This window comes from Phasianus colchicus, chromosome 12 (genome assembly GCF_987193195.1).
Source record: "Phasianus colchicus chromosome 12, bPhaCol1.hap1.1, whole genome shotgun sequence".
Lineage (NCBI taxonomy): Eukaryota > Metazoa > Chordata > Aves > Galliformes > Phasianidae > Phasianus > Phasianus colchicus.
Genome location: NC_143447.1, coordinates 12577340 through 12591037, shown reverse-complemented (window position 1 = coordinate 12591037; position 13698 = coordinate 12577340). Strand labels below are relative to the sequence as shown.

The following is a 13698-nucleotide window of genomic DNA, read 5'->3' as shown; positions in this document are numbered from 1 at the left end:
TTGAAGTAGGACAGTGTGCTGTAATTCTGTTCCTACCATCCTGACCTCCCAGTAGGGGTTACCAGCTCTTGTGATCCCTGCACACGCCCTAGCTGGCAGGCAGCCAGGGGCCAGCTCTACCTCATTTGCTCTTATGGTTGCCAGATGCCAGCATCTTGCATCTTTCCTTCCCATCAGAATCACAGATTTCACCTCCCTCCCTCCGCCCTCTGCTCCTGGTACAACACCCAGATGTGGAACAGAGATCCCTTTGTACTGTGTGCATGCTATCCTCATACAGGCCGCGTACTTAAAGATAGTTCATGCCAATTGAGGTTCAGCTCGCATTACAAATATACCTGCTCTTGCTGTTTCTATATGCAACTTCCAGCCACCTCAATACCACATCCATCCTTTCAAAATACATCTTGAAGAGCTGTCTGTAATCCATATTCCTGGGAACTGTGTTTCGCACGCAGTTTGTCAGAGAGCTTTAACGCTATTCAGAAGGAAGGGAATTCTGACCTCAGGTATTTATGGGGTGTTCTTTAGTAGGGATGGTGCTGAGTTAGCTGGATACTGTGAGACATAGGTTAGTGGCTAGCAAAGTTCTTGCAGCTCAACAGAACAGCACCTAGGCTTCGTGTGGCGTTTCCTGGCTCTCTTTGAATTAACCCTGCTGTTCTGCTAATGATGTGCATTCAGTTAATCAGCAACGTGAGTACAGTGAGAGAGAGACAGCATCTGGATTTGCACTGCGCTGTAAAGTCTATTTATTGCTGAATCTTTTATGAGTGGGCCTTGAGCCTCCTTTTAAAATTTTGCACGTTAATGGTGAACTTTACCTCATGCTTAGCTTGTATTACCACAGATTTTTAATTTTCATTTTGATTCTAATTTGCCTTAATTTTTTCTCCAACTGAAAAACAAACAAACAAAACCCTGCTTCGTGGATTTGTCCGATTCTCTTCCTATCTGCCTTGTATGGACAGTTTCAATATAATATAACAGAATGAAAATCACTTCCTTAGAAAAACAATTTTCATCCTAAATTTCAAAATCACATTCTGAAACGTGTGAGCTTTTCGTTTGGTCTGTGGCTAAAAACAGACTTGTTCATTTGGATAGACCAGAGAAAAAGTCATACTAGACTAAAGCTTTTTTGTCGTGGTGTATAAGGTAAAATGGCAAATGCTTTTTGGTTCTCTTGCATGATGGCTTGTACTGTACTACATAAAAATCCCTGTTTCCTTCAATATTGCTATTTTGGAAACTTGAGCATTCCTTTGATTACAGGCTCAGCACTTTGCAGTCTCTTGCCTTTAAAAAATCGTTGAATGATTCTGTTTGCATTACATCCTATATTAAGTTTAGTTTTGTTTAAGACAAGAAAGCTCTAATCAGAATTGTGTGTCAATTCTTTATGAGGTCCCTCGCATTTGGCAAAGGAACTGCTTTAATTACATCTTGTTTTCTGTACTGTGTCACTGTAAAGGAGAGAACGCGTTGCACATGTAAGGGGGTGAAATCACTCACCTCTTTGAAGCTTTTGCTGTTGTTTTCCCTTTTCCTTTGAAAATACTGGTGGGTTGGAGAGGACTTTTCCTGGGATGAGAAATGCACTTTGCACATGTAGAATGGTGCTCAGAAGTTGAAGTAAAACAGACTTTAGAAGTTATTAATTCTAGCTGATAGAAACATGATAAAAAATCATAGTGACTACTTCATAGCTTTTCCCAGAACAATTGCATTAGCCACAATTCTACTTGTTTGGTTTTTGTTTTTGTTACATTAATTTGATTTTACTGTTAGATATTTTTTCTCTTATAGATGATTTTATAAGATGGAGTAGTTTTACGTACAGAATATGCAGTTGCTGCTTGGGATCCTTCTTAGGGCTGTGATCTGTGAGGTGCTGTGTGTTCTTCTCTGCGAAGCTGCACTTCGCTGAAGTGAATCCCTGAAATCCTGGGAAAATCAGTCCTGGCCAGGGAATAAAGCGTAAATAAGGTTTAGAGCACATCTACAGGAAAATTCTTTAAGTTGGACAACTCTCAAGAGCTGTCTGAGCCGTTCCCCCTCCCTCCTCTGTTTTGTTTAAGAAGTGGACTGGAAAACAATCAATATCCCTTTTGCTCATTAGATGCTGTGTAGTTAACTTATTACACTTTGAAATACCTTTTTTTTGCACTGACAGTCGATTTGCATTGACATCCTACAGTTTTATTTTAGCAAACCCCTCAGCTTGTTTGTGTGCTTCAGTTGTATCGGCTGCATATGAATTCTGCCTCAGAACTAAAGAATCCCAGCTAATGACTGAGTGAAATGATACTGAGTTCATTTCTAAGCAGAAAAGCCAAAGCTTTGCGTAAGTTGGTTTGATGACAAATTCAACCTAGTAATTTTAAAGGCTCATTGTATTTGTAGTAGCGTGTCTGAGGATTCTTGCAAGCCCCAAGCACACTGTTTTTAAACTGTTTATCACTATTCTAGAGATCATGGAGTTGTCTCCTCCAGACCAGGTTATTAGGGAATTAAAGCTTAGAGTGTACTTAGGAGGAAAGATGCTGATCAGATCTAGTTTGCAGGGCGAGTTTTTCTTCTGCCTGCAGATAGGAAACTGGGATGTACAGGTTTAGCATGTTGCACTCAAGGTTTATTGTAATGTTACTTCAGAACCGCTGTACTTCTGATTGTGATGTCTGAGATTTCTCAAAGAAATCCACATTATATTTTTATAAGTTACCATTTAAATTTATTTTTGTGGGTGATCTCACCTCTAGTGCTTTTTTTTTTTTTTTTTTTTTTTTTTTTTACATTTTCTAAATGCAAGTGCCCTGTATGACTCACCCACTGATCGTGGTAGCAAATCAGCACGGTTTGATTTTGTACTATGATTCTCTTCACTGGATAAATATTTCATCTCCAGCCCCCCTGTGTTACTGTTAGTCTTAATGGATGAACTCTGAAAACAATGAACTTTGCTATGATCCCAATGCACGGTGCAGCCAATAGGGATTTTCTCAGGCAGATAAGGACATACCAGTTGTGGTAGATGCAGAGGATTAGGTATGCAGGTATAAATACATGCAAAGGAGACTCCTTCTGAAGACTGTGGCTTGACTTCTCTACAAAACAGTATTTCTTGCCATCAAAGAGCAGCAGGTGCTGTTGGGAAGACAGTTAATCACAAAGCAGGGGCACTGGGTAGGCAGCAGGTCTACCAAATTACATAGCAAAAGACTAAAATACTTAAATAGTAACTACTCATTAAATTACAGAATTAGCAGCCAATTAAGAACTGCTTAGAGGCAGGAACCTACACTGGGGTATATTTGAGGGTAAGATTAACCCTTTTCATCAAGCCTTGTCAGGGATTCTGGATCTCTGCATGTTAAGACTAGGGAGTCCTGAGAAATTTGGTCAAAAAGTATGTGTCACTTCTCAATAATGGAGAAGGCCTTTCTAGACTTAGCTTGGATTTAGCTGATGCATAGGGAGATGCAGCTCTCAGGCCATAAGGGGATTTGCAGAGCACTGTACTGTGAGTCTCAGTACCTGTTAAGGGCACTCAGGCCATGCCTAGCTCACACAGCAAACCTATTTTCTTCAGCAGAATGAAAGCTTTCTTTTTTTACCCATAGGCTCTTACATATCATCACCTTTCCATATGTAAAAGGCTGTGGCTGTTCTAAAAGCAGAGATAAAAATAATGCACTTATTTCCCATGCTGCCTTGGTTCTGAGCATGGTGCTGTGTAATGCTGTCTACTTTGCTTTTATCTTGCATCATCAGACTAGAAGCCATTCCTCACCTCTGTTATTTCTATTTCTCCTACAGTGCTTCCAAAAATCTCTCGTACTGACTTACAAGACCAGCTGGAACTGCAGCATCACTCCATTTTAAGCTCTGAATTGTGTTAGCCATTACATTGGTTCCACATGCTGCTTGGGTGGAGACATCAGCTGAAATTCCCAGCACAGTCAGTCAGGCCAGGAATTGCTGTGCTGCGTAAGCGATGGTGACTTTCTAATTCTTGATTACATTATGCTAGAAAAGAGGATTGTTCCCAGAGCAATTTACCAAGAGGGGAAAAATGGAAATAGAGTTCAAGGATGACCTTCCACCTCAGTGATCTATTTGGCTGGCGTCTGCTATTGCTCAGCTCCTCTGTCATGGGTTTCGCAGTAGTCCAGTGCTTTGTCATCGCTACTAAGTGGAAAACTCCTGAGCTCACTAAACAGTTTGTGTGAGGGGCTTGGGTAATGGGATGGATTTGGGAATGCAGCTGTAGAATGAAGTATTCTTGAAGGTTACCTGAAAGAAACCTTGAGCAGACATTGAGTGTGTTGAGTCTAAAACCTCATTCAACATAAAGCGCTATTTCTAAGCCTGAGATCCTGAGATAGATGGAGAAGAGGAGGGAGGAAAAAGGGAATTACTTTGCAGCAATCCAGCATGGGAGCAGGAAAAGTGTTGTTGAGATTGTCTCCAAGAGAGGCAGTGCTGTAATCCTGTTTCGTTTTCGTACACAGAACTTGAAAAGATTTTTCCTAGAAATGTGTAATGGGACTGTCAGAAAACAGACCACTCCCCTTCCCAGTAGTTTCCTGCTGAAGTCATTTAAGGCCTCTCACAGCTTTCATCTGTGTAGGCACTGAGAACTTGTGAGCCAAGTTTTTTTCCTTTTTTTTTTTCTTAATGGAATACAAGCAAAAATGAAGAAGTGTTAAAAAAAAAAACAAACAAACACATTAGGGAAGAAAACTGCAAGTAAAGCTGGCTCACCACTTAATCAGTTTCTCATTTCCGTTCTGTTTCTGTCAGTCCCAGTGAAGTGGATCTAGGTGTTTTTCTTGTTTTAGGTATTGCTGAATGTGAACTGCCCAAAGGGGCGGGGAGAGAAGTTGTTCCTTACTTCACTTCTGGGACTGTCTGTTCAGGGCTTTACTCAGGAGGTGACTTGGAAAGGCTCACGAATTCCAGTTACTGTGCACTCAGACCTGATGATCACAGTAGACTGAACATATAAAATCTGCTCTGCAGGCAACAGCCCTAGCTCAGTAGCTGTTTAAAAAAGAAAAATTCCCTTTGTAGAGCTGGCAGATAGCCTGCATTCACAGATACGGGAATTTTTGTTGGTATATATGCCATGTTTAACACAAATGATGAAGGCGATGTGCTTCTAAAAGAAGCCATTACTGTCCTGAATAAATGGATGCTACTCAGCATGCATTTTGCTGTTGGATGGAATTCAAGCCTCCCATTCTGAAATGGATAGCTTTTTTGGATTGCACTCACTTGTCTCTCAGACAAATCTGTGGAGTAGATTTGTTCCTCAGATGAATGATGCACAACTCATCTGGTTTCTTTCAAACCAAACTGCCTGGCAAAGGAATGATAAATATTTTTTTTCTCTTTCTCCTTCTGTCTACAAGATCATGCTGCACTTTAAAAGACAAACTTAATTTTCAAGGCAGACGAACTACTACATTCAGAGGTGTTACATGTTTGTAATGGTGGAGCAGAGCTGTAGGCACCTCATCAGACTGACATATGCTGTGGTAATACTGAGCCTTAGTCACGTTCCACAGATCAGCCCTTCTGTAGGGCTTCAATTGGAAGTTGTCCTTGAAGCCTCAGAGAAGTCATCTCGATAAGGAATGAATTTTCCTATTTTCTTTTGCCATTATTCTTTGGGGATTGTGATGTATATCACATACAGGTCTCTCAGCCTTGAAGCATAAAGAGCTTCATGAAGTTAGCAGGTGATTATGAATTACGTATGCATTTCAGAAAAGCAAATGCTGGTCTTTAAGTAGACCTCCAGCATGCTTGAATGCAATCCACTGTATTTACATCACATTTAAAGTGCATATTTGCATTTGCTATGAAACTGTGCATACCTGTGTGTCATTTTGTGCAGTTTCCTTGATCTGGTGGATAAGGAAGCTTGGTGAGATGAGTACGTCCTAGAAAAAACTTCACAACTGCTTTGAATTAAATTTCCTATCAGACCCCTGGAGCAAACTTCAGGCTGATGAGCAAACTGACGTACTCAGAGAATATTCAACTTTGCTCCGAGCATCTAATCCTTATGCTGCAATGCCAGCAGGCTCTGGGCATTACTTGGCCCCATCACCTCCCTGTGTTTCAGCTGCCTTTGTGCTGAAGCGATATGTTTGAGGCTAGGCAGCTAAGGTGTCCTGCAGCCTTTCAGACAGAGCCAGATGTGATGTGATGTGAGGAGACACAGCACTAATTAACAATCTGTCTGCATTGGCAACCTGGGCAGGAGAAGTTGGGTCCTGTCATAAAACGTGCTTCTGGGAGTGATCATCTCACGTATAGTTTAACTGTGCATCCAGTAGTAGAGCTATGTGCCTGTTTGTGTTGAAAGATTAGCCAGCCTTTAAGGCTTTAGGATCCAGAACCCTGCCTGTTTGCTAAGGTATTTTCGTTGTCTGGTTATTGGCATGCATCTTGTTGCTGGACTGCAGTATGGACAAAAGTTCTTGTCATACTGAAAACAAGATTTGAACTGCATCCAAGGAGCGTGGAGTCAGTGCAGCTGTGTGATGGGGAGTAGCTGGAACATGCTTTCAAAGACTTGAAACTATTAAGGACATATTCAAGGAAATGACATCTGAAATGCTTTTATTTCTGGTAGTAACTGATGATTTTCTCCAAGTACCGCTTTGATTACTAATATAACCTCTTGTATCAAGATTCTAAGACTAGCAGGCCCTAATTTCATGAGTTACAGATGGTAATTAGAGATACTCCATCTGCTTTATTGTGATATGTACATACACCAGTATATGTTAATAATAGGCAGCTTCTCATTCTGAATGCATTCTGCTAAACTCTTTGTGCTGTTTGGCCCGTTATGTTAAGGATGGCACAAGTGACTGGCAGTGACGTAATGACCTGTCACCACACAGCCTTAATGCAGAAGCATTTTGATATAGAATCCCTTTCTACATATGTCAGTCCCTTTAAAACTCAGCAGCACCCAGTAGCTGGTTGAGTGTTCAAGGCATGCAACATACAGAGGTGGCAAAAACTTATGGAAGCAGCATAAGCCTTCCTTCCGAACAACAAAAGAGGGTTGCTGGCAGAAGGTGATAACAGTGTTAGTGGCTGTTTAAATTAGGGAAGGATTGGATGTATTCAGTGAGGGGGATATTGTTTGTTTAGGTTTTCCCTCCTGGGAGTAGTTTAGTATTTCAGGCACGTTTGGGAACTCTTTTTTTTTTCCCCAGTGGGCTAAGATGTGAGCTGGACAGCCTGTATGAACTTAACAGAATAAGCCTTAACAATGCTTCAAGAGCAAGGAGTTTCATATCCTATAATGCCAGTTTTATTTCTGGATGCCTGTATAGACTCGCTATGTGTTCACTGAGTTTTCTTTCAGCTTAAAATACACAAGAAGATGTCTGTTTCAGCCTGTTGGGGCTGACAAAATACTAAAAATAGACAAAACCATAGAATAAAATGCAGCTGAAGCCAGTTCTGTGCGGGGAGTCCCTCTGTATGCTATATCCAAGGGAACAGCTGGAATTTGCTACTGACAGTGCTCCTATAAGTATGGGGTTTTTTTTCTGTCTGACTGTATGCTTAGTGTGTGTGTGCCCTGTCCAGCAAAATGGAGAGCTGAGGCTTTTCTCTTTTTCATTCTCTGTCTGCAGAAAGGTTATTTACAGCAGCATTGTCTGAGTCATTTTGTCACTAGCTAGTTCAAAAGCACAGGCTCTGTGTAAAACTTGCTCCAAGAACAGCACCCGCAAAGGGACTTACTTACATAAATCAGCATTCAGAGGTCGTGAAACATGAAAACACATTGCTCTGAAAGAAAAGACTAAGATCCTCAAAATAATTGGCAAGGGCAATGGAAATTATTGAAAGAATGAATGGGAGCAGCTACAATTGTTGCCAAAATCATTATGGTCATCAAGCTGAAGAATGAGCCTGGCAGCAGCCATACAGCCAGATGGCCAAACAACACAACTGATCAGTAATCCATCCATTTGTGTGATTGGAACCCACCCACCAGCTCAGGTGGGGACTAGAGAGGGGCTTCTGAAATGAGAGTCACTAAACTCCTGCAGGTCTCAAAAAGAACCATCCATGGATGAGGCCACAGGTTTGATAGAACCCTGTGCACAAATGTTGCATCATGATGTTAAAACAGATTGGTTTTGAACGCTGCAGATCCCGTACTTCACATGGCTGGGCTGAGATGCTGTCAGTATGGCCATGTGCGTGTCAGCAATTAAGGAGCCTCTGAGAATTTATGTACAGACTCATGTAGCTCACCTTGCAACATAACTTTTCCCAGCAGAGTATGAATGCTGTAATACAGAAGGGAGCCTTGCTCTACATATGCTAAGTACTCTTCTCTCTCAAGTGGCCTGAAAAACATAACTAGAATAAACTAAGTGGAATAGGGTGTATCCTTGTCTCTAGCTTGGATTTTCCCATAATATTGTTATCCTCTTCATAACACATAAGTCCTCTTCAAGAGGCAACTTTCTCCATAGAACATGAGCTTAGTTTTTTAGACCAAACTATTTAACATCTAGCTCATCTAACAAGGTAGAACCCATAAACACTGACATTCACAGCAAACCCTACCATCTTTATTTGTAGCCTTCTCTTTAATGCTAGTATCTCCTTATTATCTCTCTTTCTCACTGACAAACATCCTGATAACCAACGGCAAAGACTTGATGTAGTAAAAATAAACACTGGAATAGCTGAAACTGTCCTGGATGTCCTTTAGTAAGACGTCAGCACTATGAAGTGAGGTATGCATCAGCAGTATTAGCAAAATAAATGTGCCAGGGACTGGTTCTCCTTTCCTCTTATGTTTAAGTAAACCTTTAAAAGACAAACAAAGCTCCCCTTCAGAATGGAACTGAAATGCAATACAGAATGATTCACACCAAATAAATAAATGCTTTTCAGTTGCAATCATTCCCTATTGAGTTGAAGTGGTATAATGCTGTTTCAATCTCATCACTTCCAAAAAGCATGCACAAACAAAAGAGGTGATTTTAACACTAGGAGGGGGAACGGCAGCTCACACGGAGCATCCAGACAAAGGATCAGGAATAATTTTATGATGACAGAGCTGAAATCTATGCCAGTTCACAATTTCCTCTACAATTAATTTCATTTCTGTACTTGATTCCTCAAAAAATTGACCCTGAATAGTAATTCCCAGGCATTTAATCTATCTGCAGTTTCCATGAGATTCGCCACTGAATAACTCAGGATACTGGTAAGGTTATTCCAGTTTAATCTGATTTCCATCGGGGCTCCCACCCACCTTCATGGGAGCATTCAACTCTTACTCCCATCTGCAACATCAATCCACCTTAAAGAGTGTCTGTGAACACGTACAACAAAAGTCTTAATGGTCATTTTGAGCACAAATGCATGCATAGAAATGCTCCCCAACTAATGCTGAAACACAACTGCTGTCTGACAGCTATGCAGCAACACTAAATAGTCATTCATCTACTTAGCCAAGAGCAAAAACTGAAGCAGTGGGAACGTACAACATTTGAATCAGCATTTGTTAGCAAAATGTTTCCCTTGTGATGTACAGAAATCCTACCGACTGCAAATATTCTTGACTTTGATCATACTTAAAGCTGCTAAGTTCAGCCAAAAGTGATTCACCACACCGTGACTGGGCTGGGGATTTTGTTAACAGTGGCAGTGAGCTGTCCCTGTGTGAACGACCACTCCTGCTGCCAGTACCTGTGTAGTTCCGTGGAAGTTTCCTCTCATAACCACCAGGTTTCTTCTCTGAAAGCTTGTCATGTGTACAACAGGAAGCTCCAGTCCTGCAAAACATATATATTCCGATGAGATTGCAGTCTGAGATGCTGCGAGTCATGGCACTCATTTGTCACATACAGTTTCTATTCTGCCTAAATGAATCTCCTTCCCTTTAGACTCAGCCCCCAGTGAAAACACTTTGCTTGGGGTCTGCATTTGTTCTTTCCTCTAATTCTTTCATATTCCTTGAGATGTGAGGGCTGACACTCCAGTGGAATAGAATCTAATTTCGCAGGGTTCCTATTGATTACAGCAGGGTCATTTGACATAAGATGCAGTACCTGTATATGTTACAGTTGGCATTTCAGCAGTTTGCCCGTGTTGGCAAACAATTCTGTTTTGGAATTTGCACATTAAAACAGAAGACCTAGGTGAGACCGGAGTGCATTTAAGTTTTTGGGTATGCTTAAACAATCAAAACAATATATAGGAGATTTTTGTGAATTATCATTAATAACACAAAGCTATATTTTTAATAGTATTTGAAGTTCAGTTTTTAGTTAGGTTTGGGCTTTATGTTATGCCTTTCCTTAGTAAAAAGAAAGAACAGCCTCTATATTTCCCAGTGGTGCTCATTTCTGATGCAGACTTGCTGTCAAACTGACACCATGCTGCAGAAATACATACAAACAGAAAGCCTTCACATACCAGAAAATTAACAATTTAACAAGCAGAATGTATAATTCATACACCCTAAAAAGACAGTAGGCTCCAAAAACTAAAAATACCTTGCCAGCTTGAGGGTTTTTTTTTTTAATTTTAAGACATTTAAGAACATCATATTGAAATATAATTCTTACATATCGCCAGATTGTCTGAAGTCAATCTGACCATTTAACTGCTTTCTGGTTGGAAAAAAAATAAAATAAAATAAAAAAGATGTGAAGCCATTTTAATGATCTATTTTCTTTTTATGAAAATCTACACAGAATTAACTGCCATTATAAAATGACATATCAGACTGCTTAAAATTTAGTTCTATGCATATACAGAAGTTATCAGTGTTGAAAAGTCTGAAGTTCTAAATAGCTGAGTTTTCATAGTACCCAGTTGTTCCACACTAAACGTGCTGCACTTCTCTACTAGGAAGAAGCAGATGAATTCTTTCAATTCTCTTTGTAATTCAGATCCAAATCCTCCTGAAGCCACTGGAAAGATTTCTATTAAGACAGCTTACTTCATTGTAGACTGCTTGTCTCACTGAGGTGAGTTCTTCATGTTGTTATTTCAGGACTTCCAATCTCAACACTACAATCTGTAAAGCCCTTTCTCCTCTTGAAACTGAGGTTGTATATTAAGAAGAGAGCTATTGGACAGCAACAGATGCTTGTTACTGGTCCATGGCAATATTTCAAACTGTATACATTCTAAGCATATACTTTAAGTAAGTGTTGAGGTAAGAAATCATACCGAGGGTAAAAAATGTCCTCAGGTGACATCAAGAATGAAGGAGATTTGCTTTTGACAGGCAAAAGGCTAACTGTCGTTCTTGCCCTTGCAGGTGTGCTCTCACAAGGCTGGGAAAGTCTTTATTTTTGGGGGGTTTCCATGGTAACGTTGGCAGTCCTAAATGGAAACAAAAATATTTAAAAGGATATGTTAAAAGAAAGTGGGATTCAAACATGACTGAGGTTTGTGTTCTTCTAAGGGTAGAAAGCAGAAATACTGTTGTACATGGATTTTAAAATTCCATCTAAATTAAATCCAAAGAGAAATTCAGGCACATTTTTACAAACTGTTGTGGGTTTGGCATCATAAAAAACACTTTACCAAAGGCCTTCCAAGGGTCGGCAAGCACAGACTGACTCTTTTCATGCTTTGTTTTCTGAAATAGGTGGCTGTTTTCTACAACTTGAATTTCCATACAATCAAAATGATCTCTGCAGTAAAAACGGCTGCTGCCAAAAATACAGAACACAAAACTCTATGCATGTTTCATATATTTTAGAAGTAGCCTTTAAATGTTTTGAAGGCTTAAAAATGGAACTTATGCCACCATCTTGAAAAGAAGCCTGCAATGCTGAAAAGATAATTATTTCTTGATTTCTTTGTTCTTCTTTAATTTTTGGTCCTGAAAATCAAATCCTGTAAGAAACTGCAGCTATGTCGCCTCGGGGTGGAGAGCCCCAGTGTGTCCTCCATTGCCTTCAGAAAAGGAGGGCACTGGCCCTGCAATGCAGTGTCTGCCATCACAAGTCTTCAAGAATCATCACAGAACGGCTTGGCTTGGAAGAGGCCTTAAAGGTCACCCAGCTCCAGCCCCCTGCCACAGGCTGGTTGTCCCCACTAATCAGGCTGCCCAGGGCCCCATCCAACCTGGCCTTGAACACCTCCAGGGATGGAGAACCCACAGCTCCCTGGGCAGCTGTGCCACCAGGCCTGGACACAGATGGGGCCTCATGAGAGCAGATCAGATGGGGACAATCCCCTCCCTGCCCCACTGCTACCTCCCGTTTAAGAGAAAGATTTCTGGAAGTCTCTGATGCTGTAACCAAGTACCAGGCACCAGCCAGTTTTGTTTTGTGCCCTCAAGAGCAAGAGAGTGCCAAAATGACTCAGACAATGATGCAGATGTGAGGGAAGCCCTGACACTACCTCACCACACTGGTAATAGTGGGACAGATCCCAGTGACCTCAGGAAATAACAGGGGGAAGCCACCTCTTTTCTATTGCTGCAGCAGGCTGAGAAGAAGGCCTGGAGAGGAAAATGTCACCTGTGCCCTTTCCCTTTGCTTGCTTTTGCTTCCAATGGAAGACAGCAGACAGATGGCTCAGTGCTGAGGTGGACTGGGGACCTGGTGGCAGTGCTATTTATACACCGGGGTTGGAAAACAGCACTTGAAAGAGCCTCTGTTACAAGGTCCTGCTTGAAAATAATCCCGGAACTATGAAAACTTCCAAAAATTGCTTTCCTCAGTATAGAAGCCGGATATATATTTGTTGAATCAGGCTCTTAATTAGGTTGGATACAAAGGGCTTTTCCCCCCACAATACTTCCTGGTCAGTAGCAGTGCCCCCTGCTTTCCGCTCACCCTGATGTGACGTTCTGTGGGTATTATTTACTTTCACAAACACACCGTAGCAATCAATAATTGATCCCCTTTCTTCCCCCTTCCCCCTTTTAATTTATTAATTATATTTTTCAGGCCACATTTCTTCCCACTTACTCGGGCTGCTCTTTTCATTAAAACAAGTTCTCCAGCTGCCCCCAAATGTTTGCCCTTCCTGTCCATTCTTGGGCATGCCAAAACTGTTAGTGCACAACAGGAAACTAATAGCTTGTGCTATCGGGAGACATTTCCTTCACAGCACAAAACGTCTGAATAATAATTTCAAGCAAGGCTTCACCCATTTCCTGTAAAAGGAGGGAAGTTTGCCTATCCTAGTCCCTCAGAGCTCTTTGTTTCCATCCCTTCATGACGTAATGCTTTCTGCACAGGAAGATGGATCGTTTTCCCTTAGCAGCACTGAATTCAATATCCTGTGTAAAGATCTGATACCAGTATTCAGCAATGAAACATGCAACGCATACAAATAATAAAAAAGATCTGCTATAGTTTATACTTGCGATGTCTCTTTTAAAAAATAAATCAACTTTTTGGTGTCTGGAAAATAGCTGAAATGAGAACATGAATGCTAAAGACAGCGTGTTTAATTAAAAGTTTTAGTGCAGTATTAGCAATGCAGGAGTCAACTACTGCATGTCCTGCAGCAGATCTAACAGCCCACCTGCATCAGCTCTTGCTGAGCACCAAAATGCCCCAGTCTGAACTGTCCACTATAAGGCTCTGGATTTTACAGAAGCATTGTGAATAAACTGTCTCAGGCACTGAGTCAGTACATCAATTAAGCACATGCTTAACTTCA

At 41.0% G+C, this 13698-nt stretch overlaps 1 protein-coding gene across 6 annotated transcripts in view; it reads right to left on the bottom strand.

Annotated features, from left to right (window-relative positions):
* LOC116225367 (uncharacterized) overlaps positions 1-13698 on the bottom strand; it is a 28892-nt gene that overhangs the window by 2455 nt on the left and 12739 nt on the right. For 2 of the 6 annotated variants that reach the window (XR_016470409.1, XR_016470408.1), the window contains 5 exons: positions 11242-11397; positions 9751-9836; positions 3023-3147; positions 1842-1962; positions 1516-1584 (listed from right to left, as the gene is read on the bottom strand). Coding sequence is in view for 2 of the 6 variants with exons in the window: in XM_090148980.1 (XP_090005106.1) it covers positions 1516-1584; positions 1842-1962; positions 9751-9836; positions 11242-11270 (305 nt within the window). In the remaining 4 variants the exon portion in view is untranslated. Of the gene's footprint in view, positions 1-1515; positions 1963-3022; positions 3148-9750; positions 9837-11241; positions 11398-13698 lie in introns of all 6 variants that reach the window. The other 4 variants (XM_090148980.1, XM_090148981.1, XR_016470411.1 and 1 more) reach the window with 3 other exon arrangements.